The sequence below is a fragment of the Capsicum annuum genome, chromosome 8 (assembly GCF_002878395.1).
Source record: "Capsicum annuum cultivar UCD-10X-F1 chromosome 8, UCD10Xv1.1, whole genome shotgun sequence".
Taxonomy (NCBI): Eukaryota; Viridiplantae; Streptophyta; class Magnoliopsida; order Solanales; family Solanaceae; genus Capsicum; species Capsicum annuum.
In genome coordinates, this window is record NC_061118.1 from 152,891,292 (window position 1) to 152,910,002 (window position 18,711).

The 18,711-nt window shown below is 36.3% G+C and overlaps 1 protein-coding gene and 1 pseudogene across 3 annotated transcripts in view; both read left to right on the forward strand.

The window, feature by feature from the left end:
• LOC124886438 (alpha-crystallin domain-containing protein 22.3-like) overlaps positions 1 to 11,818 on the forward strand; it is a 25,804-nt gene extending 13,986 nt beyond the window's left edge. For 2 of the 3 annotated variants that reach the window (XM_047394658.1, XM_047394656.1), the window contains exons 2-3: positions 10,379 to 11,271; positions 11,581 to 11,818. In XM_047394658.1, coding sequence (XP_047250614.1) covers positions 10,379 to 10,784 — 406 coding nt within the window. In that variant the 3' untranslated portion in view covers positions 10,785 to 11,271; positions 11,581 to 11,818. The remainder of the gene's footprint in view (positions 1 to 10,378; positions 11,272 to 11,580) is intronic. The other variant, XM_047394657.1, reaches the window with a different exon arrangement.
• Positions 11,075 to 18,711, forward strand: part of LOC124886677 — a 10,879-nt pseudogene continuing 3,242 nt past the window's right edge.

Sequence of the window (18,711 nt, forward strand, 5' to 3'; positions counted from 1 at the left end):
CAGAGATTGATGATGACGAATGGGTAAAAACCCGACTGAAATATTTGAGTTTGATTGAGGAAAAAAGGCTAACGTCTGTGTGTCATGGCTAGTTTTATCAGAGGAGGATGGCTCGAGCGTATAACAAAAAGGTCCGTCCCAGGAATTTTGAAGTTGGTTAGTTGGTATTGAGACGTATCCTTCCTCATCAGGTTGAAGCGAAAGGCAAGTTCTCCCCTAATTGGCAAGGTCCCTTCGTTGTGAAGAAAGTGTTGCCCCATGAAGCCTTATATTTGATAGATACTGAAGGCAAAATGGCAGAAATGGCTATCAATGCTGATGCGGTCAAAAGATATTATGTATGATATTTGATCCTTCGTTGATTTTATTGCATGTTTAGTACTTCCATTTTTGAAGATTGATATGATGAAGGCATTTTATTCTTCTATCCAAACATTGTGTCATCCTTTGTTTACCTGTTTGAGCTTCGTTTTATTTTTCTTTCATATCCCTCTTTTGGAATCAAAATAGAGTCAAATATAAATGTCAAGAAAATAAGAATAAAAGAAAGAGTTTGAAAATAAAAGAAAAAAATCAAATCAAAACAAAGAACAAGCTGATGGAACTACGTGCGACCTGATTCTCCTCTCTCGGGAGTGAAATACGTAGGCCGCCCTATTTCGGGCTCGGTCCAACCAAATAAAGATTTAAGATTCACCCAGTCAATAAAAACTGGGGCATAAATAAACATGTTGTTTGAGTCGATTCCAAAAGTTGTAAGTCCCACCCCCACTTTAAGTGTCGTTTGAACCCCTTGCCATCCTTTTTTTAACCTTATCCAAAAGCCAAGTTACAACCAAAGAAAGTCCTTCAGATCAATTTTTGATAATGTTAACGCTAAGCATGCAATGGATATGATGATACATTATGAGGTACCACTTGTCTCCCTCAGCATAAGGAATCAGGAAAGAAATACAAAAATGAGAGAGTCTTATAGGTGAAAACCCTCGTGGGCATCATAAGGCGATGGTGAGTTGAGAGAAATGAAAATGAGAGAGTCTTATTGGTGAAAACCCTCGCAGGCACCATAAGTCAATGGTGAGTGGAGAGAAATAAAAATGAGTCTTATTGGTGAAAACCCTCACGGGCAGCGTAAGGCAATGACGAGTTCAAGAGAAAAGTGAAAAGTGAAAAGAAAGAGATTTATTGGTGAAAGTCTTTTAAGATGTCGTCAATCGAATGTGATGTATGAGTCCAATGGATTTGAAGAAGCGGCTCAACGGCAAAAGGCACGAAATCAACAACAAATGGGGAGTTTGGATAGGAAGATCAGGCAGCTCAATCCTAAATGCATGTCATACTCATTGGAGTTGGTTGTCCTATTCAGATAAGTTTTCTTTTTGAATATGGGACATTGCCCTTTTTTTTTTTCATTTACATATTCATGCTTTTTGTCTTTTTATGTCATTTATCAAAATAAAAGTCACCATCATTTCTTTACATTTTAAGTCAAGTCTGTGTCAAAACAAGCGAGAAAGGATTTCAAAATTTACTACCAGTCTTTTCAATTATATGAGGAAAAGCCAAGGAACAGCACAGGAAAGAAATATGATCCTAATTCAACACGAAACAAAGGAAGTCTATCAACTGACAGGCTATGGGATTTGTGGAAGCATTCAGATTTGGGAAAAGGGTGCACCTCAGAGGCATGGTAAAATGGAAACCCATTGTTCGAGTCAGAACTCATTTCCCTCAATCTGGATCCCGGTTGATGATGTGGCAAGACAGGGAAAGTATTAGCGATTTGGAACAAAGATGAAAGGAACGAGTGCTGGGGCAGATACCTGAGAAGCCAAGAGCTGCAAACCACCACTAAGTTTTTAACGGACAAATTTTCTTTGTTGAAATAGGGGAAAATTTGCTTCACTTCAATTCAGGACCTTTCTGGAAAATGAGAATTTACTTTCAATTCAGGACCCTCCTGGAAAATGGGAATTTACTTTCAATTTAGGACCCCTCTGGAAAATGGGAATTTACTTTCAACTCAGGACCCTCCTGGAAAATGGGAATTTACTTTCAACTTAAGACCCTCCTGAAGAATGGGAATTTACTTTATGTTCAAGACCCTCCTGAAAAATGAAAATTTATTTTATGTTCAGGACCTCCTGAAGAATGAGAATTTACTTTATGTTCAGGACCCTCCTGAAAAATGAGAATTTACTTTCAATTTAGGACCCTCTTGGAAAATGGGAATTTACTTTCAACTCAGGACCCTCCCGGAAAATGGAAATTTACTTTCAATTCAGGACTCTCCTGGAAAATGAGAATTTACTTTCAACTCAGGACCCTCCTGGAAAATGGAAATTTACTTTCAACTCAGGACCCTCTTGGAAAATGGGAATTTACTTTATGTTCAGGACCCTCCTGAAAAATAGAATTTTACTTTATGTTCAGGACCCTCCTGAAGAATGAGAATTTACTTTATGTTCTGGATCCTCCTAAAGAATGGGAATTTATTTTATGTTCGGGACCCTCCTGAAGAATGGGAATTTACTTTATGTTCAGGACCCTCCTGAAAAATGGGAATTTATTTTATGATCAGGACCCTCCTGAAGAATGAGAATTTACTTTATGTTCAGGACCCTTCTGGAAAATGGGAATTTACTTTAGTTCAGGATTCTCCTGAAAAATGAGACACTACTTTCTGTTCAGGACCTTCCTGGAAAATGGGACAACGCTTTCAAAAATGAAATACTACTTTACTATAATTTTATTTGGGATAATTTTGTTCTATTTTTTATTTTTGGGTTTCAGGAGCCCGCCTGAAGAACAGGTGATGAAATAGCAAGTCAGGAGCCCGCCTGGAGAATAGGGTGAAGAAATGAAAAGTCAAGCAACAAAGCGAAGCAATTGAAAGTCAAGCAACAAAGTGATGAAATAGCAAGTCAGGAGCCCGCATGGAGAATAGGGTGATAAAAGTCGAGTCAAGAGCCAACAGAAGCTGTATAGATAGGATTTTGTAATTTCATTTATGTTTTAACTTGTAATTTTCATTTTTTGATGTAATGACAGAGCCGCAGACCGGAACCTCAATGGAACCTCACTCGACTCTCTAACTCGGTATAGTCCACTTCTCTTCCAATCCTTTGAAATACCCGTGACTTGATTCTCTCATAACTTGGGTAGGTAGGATGTCTTAAGTCAAGACCAGGTTGTCCTTCTTCCTTTTGTTTCTGTCTTTGAATAATGGTCAGGTCAAAATTTAGTCTCGCTGTCTACTTCTTTGTCTGGAAACACTTCGTGTTTACATTCAAAGGGGGCATGATGTAGACACCTAATTTCGTCCCTCCCCGATATTGTTTTTACCTATTTTTTTACCTTATCCTACCGTGCACCCTCACCCGTGTGATAATCCCTCCACAAAATGACAAAAATAACAATCCTCTAACTAATTTTATCTTATCCTAACAACCTACTCAATCAAAATAAAACACCCCTCCCCCATATTTCTTGGACAAAAAGAAAAGAGGATATACACCAAAAGGGGTCCCACAAAGGAACTTTGGAGGAGGAGGCCAAGAACCCTTTTGTTTTCATTTTTTTATACATACAGGGAATACAATATATACTGAGGATCTTCTCTATTTTTTTTCTCGAACATACACACAACCCTATTTTCTTCTTTTCTTCTTCACTCACATCACACTTACAGTGAAGAAGGTAGATACATATCTCTCACAATTCATAGACGGAATATATGAATAAACACATCGGTACACGCACAGATCGGAGACGGGATCTGGACGGAGAGAAAACCATATAAAGGGAGATATTTGAGCGTAAGAGAGAAGAAAATTAAGAGAGATCGAGAGAGGGGAGAAAGATGTTAAACGGAAAGAGATAGAGAGAAATGGAGGTAACAGAGAAACGAGCAAAGGAAAACAGAGGTTGAATGGAACCAATGAAAACCTGCCAAAATCACCCCAAATAGAACCATTTCCGTCGTCAAATCCATCAAAAACATGAACCAAAACTGACCCCCGTTTCAGTTTCTTCGACCAAACAGTTGCGGAGTGCGAAATTGATTGCAGGTCTCTTGTTTTCTTTGCAATTCTGGTTTGGGTTGATAAGAAATAGAATAAAGGGGTTTGATCGATTGGATTTGTTCCTTGTTGAGGTTCTTCATTCGAAGATTTTGAGTTCGGGCTTTATTATCGCACTATTACCAATTGAAAAATCGTTCTTGTTAGGTCGTTTGAGGCTTCAGTTCAGATTGCTATTTTTCTATTCGAGTTGGATTCGTCGCCATTGAGGTTCTATTCAAAATTCCAAGTCTGGGTTTTCTTATTATCAACAAAGATCAGATTGTTGAAAGGTCCATTTCTTAACCCGCTCTCTTTTTATCTATCTTGGTGTGTTGAATGGGTTGTGAATATGTGTGGTGTTATTATGTTTTGTTGGATTTTTGTTGATGTTGATCATGACGTTTGTGATTCGGCTATGTTGGTTTGAGGAATGAGTTTCATCATGTTTTAATGGGTGGATAAAAGGAAAATTGGGGTGGAATTACGAGATTGATAAAATGATGAATTTGAGTTAATGATGGTTTTATTGTTACTTTTTGTTCAACTTGGAATAAACATGAATAATGTTGGTGAACTCGATAGTATCACTGTTTTAGGTCGCTAATTGGATAGGCGAATATAGGCTAGGTAGGCTAATTTAGGAATAAGTGTTTTCGTGGAATGTTTAGAATTGACAGCTTTGGTTGAATGTTGGAAATTCCATGGAATGTTTGAAATTTTGTTGAATAATTTGATTTTCTCGCACTAAAAATGTATTCATTCGGTCGGGGAATGCCCTGAAGTATCTGTATATATTTATTCACCGGGGAATGCCCCAAGGTATCTTGTACCCGTAGGATGTTCGTGATGAAGGCCCGAGGCGTCGGGTAGAGCATTAGTCTAGAATTAATTTAGAATAGGATTTATTTTTACGCATTTTTCTATTTTTGGACTGTATAATTGGACTGGACACTAAATTTTGGATTTGTTTTGTTTCATGTGTTTGATGGATTGTTTTATGTGTTTTTGTGTGGTTTATATATTTGTAATGTCAAATTAGACGATACGCTTTACTAAGCGACCATGGTAGAACCACAGGATCGAGGGGTGCCTAACACCTTCCCCTCGGTCAACAGAATTCCTTAGCCGGAATCTCTGTTCGCAAATCAGTTTAGTGGTGACTTGGCACACCGGATTATGCCAAGTGGCGACACTGATTTCAAATGTAAAAACAATCCTTCTTCGAAACAAATCGTTTTCTTATGTCACTTAATAATAAAAACCCTTTCAAAACTTAAAACCGAATCTTTTTTTTTGGGGTTAGAAAAAGGGGTGTGACAGCCTCACCTTGGGCCCTGGACTTCGCTCCAACCCCTACCCCGACTTATAACATGCCCCTAGTCTACCATCGACCACCATAACCACTACTTTATAAGAGAAGTAAATACGAGGGCGCACAAATAGATAAGGCTAACAAGACACAATGGTAATAACGAATAAATCAGTGATGAAGCTTGAAGTTGTGACCACTATATGATAAGGAAACAAATAGAAATCTACAGGAAAGAATTAAGAATCAACAACGCATGTCAAAAGCAATAAATCTTCAAGAAATAAACAAGAATCAACAACATATGCCACAACCAATAAAACCAATATACTATAACGTAAATGTTGATAAATAACAATCAATAACAAGAATTTAGAAAATAACAACAACAACAATAGAAAATAAAAACACGTATGACAAGAAATAGATATGCTAGTCTCAACTACGGCAAAGTAATTGAGAAACTGGAACCAGTAATCCAACAAGAACCGTCAAAGAACCAAGCAAGAAACCAAGAGAGAAAAGACTGAAATACAAATATCGAAAGAGACGGACGTATCCACCACCAACAATCAAGAAACCTAAACAAGATAACTATAGGAGATGAAACAAGTGCACCTGATTCGGGAAGAAGACAAAGTGGGGGCGTTTTTTTTTTTTTTTTTAGGCTGTTATTAATGATTTATCTATTAATTATGTTGTTTTTAATTCTCTGTAGTCATCATTAAGGAAGGTATTCCTCCACTATCATTTTAGTAGATATTGGAAATTATTTCCTTGATATTGGGGGGGGGGGGGGTTTGATTAATCCACTAATTGTATCTAAATTATTTGGCTTTAATGGAAAGATAAGCGGAAAATATTTTAGTTTTTGAGTACTTTAACTCAACCAGTGCCATAGGTCGTAGAAGGAAAACATCAGATTTCATCTTACAACGTCCATAACTAGATCCATCTTCGGGGATTGTAACAGAAGCTTTATGTGAAATAACTTTTATACAACCGATAGGATTTTAGCAATTATATTATCATCATTATTTATTAAATGTCACGACCCAAACCAGGGCCTGGCCGTGATGAGCATTTCAAACCATTGAGGCCCGAAACACCCCTATCTGTCTGGTAATCATGCACCTAATTCGTATGATCAAAGAAATGTGGAAAAAAATACAATAATTCAGAAACATGGTCATAAATATGAAAAGAGACAATAACGGGGAGATAATATTCCCTCAACATCAATTATCCTCTGACAACTGTCTGCGAAAATCTCTAACAAATGACTGAAACAATGTCTATATGAAAACTGGGACAAGGCCCCCAGTAGACCCAAAAACTGAATATAAGATAAAAGGACTGCAGGACATAAGACCTTTCGAAACATAGAAGGCTCACCACTTGTCTCTACAACTCTGTCTGAAAGTTCTACTGATTCTCTTGACCCTTAGACTGGGCCTCTGAACCTGAGAGGTTGGAGAGGGGAGGGGGTCAGCACAAAAGTACCAGCTCGAGCTGGATGATTAAAAATTATCATGACGCAGAGATATCAAAACAAAATATAATATTTTTACAAAGTATAGTTGAGAGCCATTATAAAACATTTTCGTATCAAATCATTTGAAAGCACATGGGTGTAATGCAATAGTTTTTTTCTCAACAATAATGAAATGCAACAGAGCTAGGTGGAATACCCTACATAATTTACACCAACTGTCAAACCTCGGTTGTCGCCGAGATTAGAGTATAAGTGAGAGAGACACACACAAGACCACGAAGCATGGTGTCTCGACCCAAATCAAATATGATAGTGCACAAGAGCACAAAGCATGGCTACTAATCATAATCCCAATTTGGGATAATATAATATTAGGTACGCAAGACCACAAAGCATGGTACCAAGTTCCCAAGTCGGCAAACACGGTTTCCAGCGTAGAATCAATTAACTCATGCTTTCTTCGGGCAACCACCTATCTCGTATAAAATCAATGCATTCAAATTTCATCTTATTCAATCACATGTCGTATTCTGTAGGGTATCGTCATACCCGACTTGCAAGTCATCAATATCACAATCCACATATGCATAATCATGTAAAAACCAAGGTGCTTCATCATTTACAAGTGGTGAACAATATTTATTTCAAATTCATGCTCTCTTTTGTTGATCACAATATAATATGGAGTATCGAAACATTATCATGGGAATTTGAAAAAAATTTATCATTCATATTTATCAAACTTCCATGAAAAATCTCAAATCGCATATGCATGGTTTCAACCATTGAAGTATATAGGCAAATAATTTCCTTGACATAAAGAAAACGACTTAGAAATCATATTGAAAGCAAGATATTAGCATTTGATTGCAAACCCCCATTTAAAATCATGCATGTTCATAAAAACTACGCCCATGAGATTTTTTGATAACCCCACGTACCTCTATTTCCAAGGATAATAGGTGTTTTTTGAAGCTTGCGGATTGATGAATCCAAATATGTAATTATCTTTGAAAATCTACGGTCAAATCTTGAACTATTTGGGTTTTTATTTTGAAACCCTAAGGAGAATCTTGAGCACTTTTGATGAAAGAATATGTATTTTGGGGTCCTTGGAACTAAATCTCGTATTTTAGGGCTAAGTAAGGGTGGAAAAGGACCACTTTGTCCTCAGCACGGAGTGTTTAAATCACCAGAATTCCTTACATAGGCGCCGCCCATCCCATTGCCTATGTTCACATAGGCGCCGCTAGGCTATCACCTATGTTTGCATAGGCACCGGCTAGGCTATCGTCTATGTTTACATAGGCGCCGCCTAGGCTATTGCCTATGTTCCATGGGCGATTGGTTAGGTGATGCTTATCACTTTGAAGGGCCATAACTTCTTGCTCGGGTGTCGGATTTTTGCCAAATTGGTATCGTTGCAAAGATAACTCGAATACCTATCATTTGACACATAGTAGGCCTCCTAATTTGACATATAAAGAGAGTTAGGGTCGATGAAAGCTGACACACTTTACAACATCTACTAAAACTTAGTCGATCGAAATAGTTCCAACTCGTCCTTGAGTTGAAAGACCTCTATGGTCTAAATTCAAGCTTGAGCAGATTCACGTGCTACACAATAATTAATATGTCGTATTGGCATAGGATTTTATGGCTTCGGGATTAGCAACACATCAAAATCATGGTCTATATTGTAGCCCGAATTGCGGGGCGTTACATTAAACCAGGCAAATAGTATTGTCCATGTGGGCCAAAACTTATATTCTCCCACTTAGCACATGTGTGCCATTATGAACTTAACTGTTTAATAGAATTTTCATCATTATGTGCGTAATTAGATGCCAAATCCTCCTTTAATTGGAAACAACAGTCATTATTGAATAGATCAACAAATTTGAGGCGATCAAAGTGAGGTTTACAGCGCCCAAGTTGCTTCACACATAAATACACAATAACAACCTTAGTAACTCATTAAACACGTTAGAACCCAACACGATAGACTAGAAAAACACCTAGCTCAAGCTAGTACACTAGTTTTCTCGGTTTACTTCTAAATAATCAATTTGAATCAAAACTTGTGTGGAAACACCATTAAACATTGTCAACACATACATGGACACTTAGATTCACATTTATCTCATTATAAACACATTAGTCACATGAATCATCCTCAAAACAAGGCTCAAACAAGGCTAAAAAAGGCTAAAATAGCAAGACTAGAATGCATAAATACACCCAACATCAGAGGTCGTTGGAAGTTTCATATGAAATAACTTAATAACTTTCCTACAACTAGTAGGATTTTAACAATTTTATTATCATTTTTATTTTTTAAACCAATCAAATAATATAAGCCACGTGGCCAAAACTTAAGAGTCTATGCTCCAAATGTCGAGTCTTGTGTGGGGGGGTCTTGGGGTGGTGGTGGTGGTGAGTCCTAAATCAGCCCACTTAGGGATCCTAGGTCTATAACAGGTACCAAACTCAATTGTCTGCTTCCTTTGAATTAATTGCTCACAGTGAAATTGCCTAAGATGAAAGGTACATTTTCTTAATACTACAGGGAAATGGAACGGAAAGATACATTTTTTGTTAAATAGAACAAGATTTGACATTGGATAGTGGTTGTTGAAGTGTGAGACCATCTCATCTAAAATCTTAAGCTTTGAGAGAGAGCATACTTTTTATTATTTAATTATATTCTCAACACCCCCACATGTGGTCTTGATTCTTTTTCATGGGCCAAGCATGTGAATTTTTTTTTAATGATGGGTGATAGTGAGATTGGGTCCCAGAACCTCTGACTGCTCTAATCCCATGTTGACGTGTGTAATCATCTCATTTAAAAGTTCAAGCTGTTAGAGAGAGCACACTTTTTATTATTTAGTTATATTCTGGCCTTCTGTAAAGAGAAATTATTTTTGGCGATAAACATAAATTGGTCTCTTTTATATTTTCCTCTACCTCCAAGCAATATTAATTGCGGCAAGGAAGTCAAACCTAATTATCATTCTATGTCTCATTTGCAAATATGATCAAGTTGGTTTCTGTTTTTAATGTCCATTTTTGTCTTGACTACACTTTAAATGAGAAAATAGGGAGTGTCCTAGATGGCTAGTGCCAGCCTTTACGAGGGACAATGAAGTTATTAGAATTTCATGTGAAGTAGACCTCTGATAAACTGTTGGGCACCTTTTTTCCATCCAGATTCACAATAACTTTTTACTCTCTGGATGCTGAGGTTTTTTTTTTTTTTCAAATTATGTTTGAATGCTTTTGTGACTATCCTTTGCTTTTGAGAAATCATAAGATGCACAAGTAGGAAATAAAACCTTCTTAATCCGTAAAGAAATCATTTCCTACTTGTGCATCATATGAACTGTACTTGCTTACTCCAATGAAGCTCTTCTTACATTGGTTTTAGGTCCTATGGAGTCAGGTATTTCTTAATACTAGAGATTATCATAATGGAAACTAATGTTGTATTTTACTCGTGCATTGCAGAGCATCTCAGTCTTCTGTGTCGAATTCTGGTGAATCTAGTAGTTCAATTCCGCTGCATCCTCAACCGCTTAATGTGGCTCCCATCAGCTGGTATTCATTGACACCAGATATCAATGCTGGTTCAGTCTCAGTTGAAGCTATAACTTTGCCGTCAAAGCGTAGCAACTCTCAGCGGCATGCTGGGGGTCAGCCTGCAGTGGTTTTTTTTCCTGCTTGTCCAGCCAAAGAGGAGTGGGACAATCTTATAAATCATGCTAACGGCGGGGTTGCCCTTACTGGATCGGCTTTGTATGGAAAGGTTGGGCCATTCATGGGTTCAGTTGATATAGCTGAATCTGAAGATGCTTATGTCTTCCGTGTTTCACTTCCCGGTGTTGCTAGGGATGAAAGTAAGTTCTACGTATGAGTAAGATTTTCTTAAGTTGAAAATCACCATATCTTCTTATAACTCTTTACTGTCTTACATCAGACTTTTTTTTATATTTTACTACGTCAAGTTGAAAATCACTATATATGTGACGACCATATGTTTTGTATATGAATGTCAAATTGCATCCATATGAATCGACTTGATGATTAAGAGATCTTCCCGTTCATGTGGTTACAGAAGTCTTTCGCTGTGATGTTGGACCAAATGGGAGAATTCTCATAAGAGGGGTGAGCGTGACTGGAGAGAGGAAGGTTCGCAGGAAGAATATGGTCTTTAAGATGCAAACTCAGAACTTATGCCCACCGGGTGAATTTACTGTTTCATTCCAGCTACTAGGTCCAATTGATCATCTAAACTTGTCTTGTAATTTTGGACCTGATGGGATTTTTGAAGGCGCTGCGAAGAAAAAACAGCAGGTCCTTTAAGGTCCAGTGAAATATTTAGATCAAAATCCTTCATCTCTGTAAGTACCTCTATAGTCCAAAGTACTTTGTTTGGAGTTGCATGTGAAAGTTGTGTCTCTGGCTTTCCCACTTTTATATAAGTCAAACAAGCCAATTATATTAACCATTGTATCTGAACCAGTTATGTAATTCCGCCATTTAGCTTCCTGATCTATGAACAATCACTCTGCATTGTTTTTGGAATGTGAACATATTTTTTCATGTTGAGATTCATAAAGCTTTTTATTTTGAATTAGTTGTTCCACTTCATTAATCACTACTGCAAAAATGTCTCTTTTCTTGAACCTAATTCTGTGTTTTGCTTGTAGATGGTAGGGAGAAGCCAAATTTAGAAGACCAGGAGCAATGCTGCAGTTGATTCCGGGATCTTTGTGCAGCTTTTAGCCTTATCTTGCATCATGCTTTAGTTCTTTTGTGTGTGTGCCGTCTTGTTGGTTCCATCGTTAAGACTTACTAAGGGTGTGGCTACCCGAACTTAGCCACTTCTACAGAATTGGAAAATTGGGCTCAAACTAATAGATTTTGACTTTTGTGTTTAGAGACCAAGTATTTTGTCCTTGTTGTTTAATTGGTTTGCTATGGTATTCTTATATCCGGCAGTTTGAACCAAATTTGAAACTTGCTCACAGGTTGCAACCTTTTAGGGAAAATGTCGTGAAAATTTATCAAATAGTGGTTTTTGGTTAGGAAGAAAATTATTTTCCAAAGAAAATCTTTTGTGAAAAATATCATTTATCAGTGTTTGATTAGGAAGGGAAACCTTGAAGTAACTGTAAAGTTGTTGTTATGTGACCAGAAGGTCGCGGTTTAAAGTCATGGATATAGCCTGTTGCAGAAATGTAAGGTAAGGTTGTGGACAACAAATCCTTGTTTGGCCCTTCTTTGGACCCGTGCATAGCGGGAGCTGTATGCACCGAGCTATCCTTATGTGTATGACAAGGTCTAAAAGTATTGACTTAGTGTAATCATACAAGGTATTGAATCGGGCATGTTGCAGATGATGCTGTAGCATTGATAAATTAGTGAGATTGAATGAGTTTGGGATATTTGTAGCGGTGGTGATGATTCTGTAGCAGTAGTGTTGCTACTTCTTTTCATATTGGTAAAAATATTCTTTTGATAAAACAACTTCTAGATTTTATTATAATTACCCTTTGAAAATACTTTTTTTTTTTGCAAAGATGTTTATCGCACATTGTACTAAGCGACTAATCTAATGTGTTACGTATAGGATCCCTTTGTGATCTTAAACATTTCAATAAAGAATAAAGTGTGTTACCTTTGATCATTAGTATATAGGCGGCCAGGGAAGCAGTTGTTTGTCAACTTGCTTGCTTCCCAGCCAAGGGCATGTTTGATGATACTCCTTCCGTTTTAAAAAGAATGACATATTTTGACTTGACACAAAGTTTAAGAAAATAAAGAAGATTTTTGAATCTTGTGGCCTTATATTAAAGTTGTGTTAAATGTACCAAAATGCTCTTTAATTTTGTGATAGTGAGATAATTAATTTCGAGGATAAATAATACTTCCGATTAGACGTTTAGTGAAATAATTATATATTTTATTTCAAGATTATTATATCTTATACCCCGCACAAAAATGATTCCTTACATTTAGATTACTAGTGTTTTTAATCAATTGGTATTTGTGTAGATACTTGATTTACTACTTTTGCAATTTTTGAATAAAAAAATCATTTCATATTTTATTTATTACTTGGGTTAGTCGAAAAGTAATGTTAAGCTTTCCTATCTTGTGGGTCTCATTTATTTTTCTAGCATTTGTTTGGAAAATAATTATAAATCACAATAAGTACCTTGAGAAAATTGAAGAAAAGGTGTCTTTTAAGTCTTGAATGAAGGATTGGTGATATTGACCAACAGATAGGGTCAAGCATCAGGAAACTTGATTAAGTTAATTGTGGACTTGATTAATATTTTCAAAACTTTCTAATCTTTTCAAAAATACAAATCAACCCAACCCACACCCCACTTCAATCCAAATCAACCACTCTCTCCTTTTCTCAATAGCGTCTCTCAACTCTCTCCCAACCAACAGTTCTGCAAAATTTCTTCCTTCAACCCCCGACGACAAATAGTCGGGCTTTGAGTTCCCCTCTTCAATTCAATCAACCTGTTTCTCATCCCTCTCTCGACAGCTTCTCTCAACTTCTCCCAACCAACTGTTCTGCAAATTTCTTATTTCAATCCTCGGCGATTTCAACATCCGACTACAAATAGTTGGGATTCCAGTTCCTTTTCGACTTCAATCGATGTGACAGCCTTGCCTCCAGCCACAACAGCTTCGAATTCTTCATCGGTCCTTTTCTTCTTTCACATGTAAAAATTTATGGCCTTTTAGTTTTGAAGAAAATGAGGAACTTGAGCCAACTTCTCTTATAGTATTGGTTAATAATTTCAATATTTGTTGCACTAATTTGAAATGCGGTTTGAATAAAACCTTAATTTCTGGTATTTCTTCTCTTCTCTTCTCTTTTCGAAGTGAATTATGATATTTTATTGTTTGTTGCATTTTTTTGAAGTTTGATTTTTATTGTTTGTGTTTATAAAAACAATAAGACAATTTGGTTTGATTTGTTTTATTCTTGTTCTTGGTAAAAATGGTGAAATTATTGTTTTTTGTTTAACAAAATCGTGCTACTGTTTTCTCCGACCGATTACCCATCTGGTGCAACATATTAACTATCTAATGCAACAGATTCATCATATGATACAACAGATAAACCATCTAATCCACCAGAGAAACCATCAGATTACAATTATGATGCAACAGATTAATAATCTGATGCAACAGCTTTACCATATATTGCAACAGATTAAGCTTCGAATAAAAAATTTGATGCAACTAATTAACCATCTGGTGCAATGGAAGAACTATCAGATTAATGATCTGATACCACAGATAAACCTCCTGTTAGATAAAATCCTACCAACTCTTCCTACAAGAAAAGTCCAAGACTTGATTTTTCCAACTGATCATTCATCTACCGTGATAGACGACCCTATGTTAGAAGAATTCTAAAAAATATTGACTATTGATAACTGTTCCAACAGATCACTCATGTGTTGCAACAGATGTGTGACCTATTGCATAGGCCATTCATCTTTCTCAACAGATGAGTGATATATTTTGTATTATCGCAACAGATTACTCAGCCGTTGCTACGGATTATTTAACTGTTCCAATAGATCACTCATATGTTGCAACAGATAATGTTACAACAGTTGTGTGATCTGTTCAACAGACCATTCATCTGTCTTAAAAAATGAGTGGTATGTTTTGTATTGTTGCAACAGATTACTCATCCGCTGCAACAGTTTGGTTATATGCTGCAACAGATATACTACCTGGTGCAACAGATCAGTGATCTGTTGCAACTGTTATTTTACTGTTTTGCTGGTTTGATTTACTGTTATCCATTTTAACGATGCATTAATCAACAATAATATATTATTTTATGTTCCTGTTAATTTTAGATAATATGGTTCCCAAAAGAACAGAAATCGAATCAAGTCCAAGTAAAGGAACAAGTGAAGCAGCTAGGCTACATCCACCACTCTATGAACTTGCTTTACAAGTGTTATCTCAATCGGGAGCAGAATATGATGAACACGGGAAGGAGGAATGTTTCAAAAGAGATGATGCAGATGCTAATAGTCCTTTCACCGAAGAGTTGGTCAAAGCCTTCAACATTGATCGTTATCTTGTGAGAATGCATTGTGATGGTGCCGCAGATTTAACGGGTGATTTCATGGTTAAGTCGGCCTTGGGAAAATATTTTGACATCTTCAGAAAAATACTTTGAGAACAAAAATTGGATGCTTATTTCAGGGACAACTGCTTTGGGAAATATCTTGATTTGCCGGAGGACAACAATGCTCGTTTTCAAATGAAAATGGTCTATGAACTTCTCAAGCGTAGGTTTATGTATGAAAACAGAGATAAGATGGATGAGGTGTGGATAAATTACTGTTGCATGCCTGTTTGTTTTGGTTGGAAGGAGTTTGCCATAGTTACTAGACTAAAATGTTATCCTCCTTCTCAAGTTATACCTATTCTAACACCAAAATAGCACCCCGCACACCCAAAAAAGGCAAAGGCAAGTCGTGTGATCGTGATGACCTGGTGTCCATTGTTGGTCCAAGCTTTAAAAACAAAAATTTGATAGAAGCGTTGAAAGTTAAAAGACTTTTAAAGAAGCACAAGTAGTCATTGTGCTTGGTTTGGTTTGTACATAATATTCTTTGGGCGAGAGACTCAAACAACAACATAAGCTTCAATTTATAAAGCTCTACGAGGATCTTGAGGCATTTAACAGCTATCCATAGGGGTATGAAAGATTCAAAATAACTGTCAAATATTTGTTGACTCCGTTAGCGCCAAAGGCAGTCAACTTATATGGCTTCCCATGGGATTTCATGGTAAATGTTTCTTTCGTCTATTATGATATCATTCATTTGTTTTGCTCAATAATGGTTTTGATTTATTGGCGTTATTTTATAGGCTTAGGCGTTTGAAGCCATTCCTTATTTAAGACAACAAGTGAACTACCAGAAAGGAGTTTCCTGTCCAAGAATCTTGAGATGGTTATAGGCCAAAACTCATAAAAATGCAAAATTTCTTGATCTTTTCAACCCCCTGAATGATGCAGTAAGTATAATTATAATTATTTTTTTCTTTTAATTAATATTTTTTTGGAATGATCTAATCATCATTCTAATATATGTAATGATTTATGTTAGAATGTGCATCCGTCGCTAGTTCCGATCAATCGAGAGTTGAAGATGCCATTTTTTCTTACTTTATGGTCTGTGCAAACTCTATCAGACCCTAAGGTCATCGACAGAATAAAAATGGAATTGTTTGGAGCTACATCCATTACAAGAAAAACAATTTTGGAGGGTGGGCTTGTTGTTGTTGATGGAGCTGTTGGTGGTGGTAGTGGTGCTACTGTTGGTGCTAATGATGCTCCTCTTACAGTATTTAAAGCAAACCATTATGAGTATGATTATACTGGTTATACAAATTTTGCCTCTCCCAGTGAATGTTCTGCATGCAAATGTCAAGACTGCAGGGCGAAACATGATGTAGTGATTAATGCTATTAATGAACTAACTGCTTCTGTAAAGGAATTGATATCTAAGAGGGGTCTCATTCCATCAAAGAGGATTTTATTTCCATCCGCTCCATTAGAGATTAGGGCTAAGAGGAGAAGGAGGGTAATTTCCAGGGCATTATCAAACATCCAAAAAAGCAAAATTGCAACTCCTCTATCTGCGTGTTGCACTGAGCAGCGTACAATGTCCAAAGGAGAGTAGCACGAGCTAGAGAAGGTGAATAATTATATGTCTTCCAACTGAAAAAACAAATAGACACATATCTATTTCAACAGATGACACATCTTCTGAAAATTATCAAACAGATAGATACATCTGTTGCAACAGTTGACTAACCTATTGCACCAGATACTTTATCTGGTGCAAAATATGTCTCATCTATTTTAGAAAATAAAAAAGCTCTTAGTATAACTTTTATTTGTACCTACAGACGACCTATCTGCTGCAACAGATGATTCATATATTGCAATGGATGGTTCATCCATTGGAAATCATCACACAAGGTCTTCCTCATGTAGAAATTTATCCCAACAGTTGATTCATTATTGCAACATAAATATAATATGTTTGGGATAATTTAAAATGGGAGAAAGACCTATTTGATTTGCTAGAAGAAGCTACTGCTAAATAGCATTGAAAATATTCTACTCTTTTTATGGAAATATGGAGAACAAAAAGTGCAGAAACCGTACGAAGATTCACGACGAGCAAAGCCGAATTCCATAGCACCAGATGAAGAACAACTTGTCCATGCTGAGTAGATCTTTATAGATTGAGCCTGCCAAAGCAATCCTTGGCAGTACACTTAAATTGTTATTGATGTATTTGTTGAGATATGTACCCATAAAAAAATTTTTACATTTAATTTACTCGTTGACTTATTTCAGCTAATGTATGAAGGCTTCAATTTATTTTATTTTGTCTACGAATTTTATTTATTTCTTAGATTTGAACTTATTAATTGAAAAGGAATACTAGATTCAAATATTGCAACAAATAATGTAGCTGTTGCAACAGACGACACATCTATTGGAAAATTCGAACAGATTTAGACATATGTTGCAACAGGTAGGTGATCTATTAGAATTTATCAAATAGGTCTTCCCACTGTTGCAACAGATGGACTTTAGATAAAAACATCAAGATAATGCAACAGATGCCACATCTATTAAAAAAACAGATTTAGACATATGTTGCAACAGATGAACTTTATTTGTTGCAACAGACGACACGTCTATTGGAATAATTGAACAGATTTATACATATGTTGCAACAGGTAGGTTATCTGTTAAAATTTATCGAACATGTCTTCCCACTGTTGCAACAGATGGACTTTAGATAAAAACATCGAGATAATGCAACAGATGACCAACCTATTGCAACAGATAAACTATATGTCAGACAGGTAGGATAACTGTTACAATGGATGGAGAATCTGTTGCATTATAAAAATTCAACTTTTGTTGGACATAAAAAATTGCCACTACATTTAAAAAGGTTAAAGTGAATTGAAATAAAAAAGGCACAACCCATTAGCGGTGTTCTGTTCAAACACCTAAAATAAAATAGGCATCAAGTAGACATGTTCATTTTAAAGACGTAAAATAAAATAGGCATCAAATGTGTTAGTGTCATTCCTGGCACATTTCACTGACTTGCCGTCACTTGGCCCCAAACGGTCATTTTTTCACCCATTGTCTTATTTATTCATATTTCTCCTAAAATTTTACCCTAAATTCCCAAATCTTCTTCTTCATCGTCATCTTCTTTTATCTATCCAAATTCTTCAAATTATTACTTTCATTTTTTGCAACTGACCTTGACAACGTCGAGCGCATCTTCCACTGTTTTTTGTGATAAAGATTTTTGATATTGTAAGTGTGGTCATGAAGCTCTGCTAAAGACTACTTGGACTCAACAAATTCGGATCGTAGGTTTTTTACTTGTAAGATTTCAAAGGTAATATTTTTTTATTTAATTAATTGATTAATTATTACTTGTAATTATTTTGTAATTGTGTTCTCTTTTTTATAGAAATTGGGTGGATGCGATTACTTTGATTGGTATGAAGAATGACACCCTTCACAAGCAAATAATGTAATCTGGAGTTTGTTGAACAAAGTCAAGGCTTCTGAAGAGAAACAAAATCGAGCAAGAAGATACTACATTGTTGCCGTTATTGCTACTGGTTTGATGTTGTTGGGCACATGGATATTGAAGCCTAATTGCTGAAATTTTTATAGTGGTGTGTGTATTTGCTATTGGTTTGTTATCGATGAACACATGGATATTCAAGCG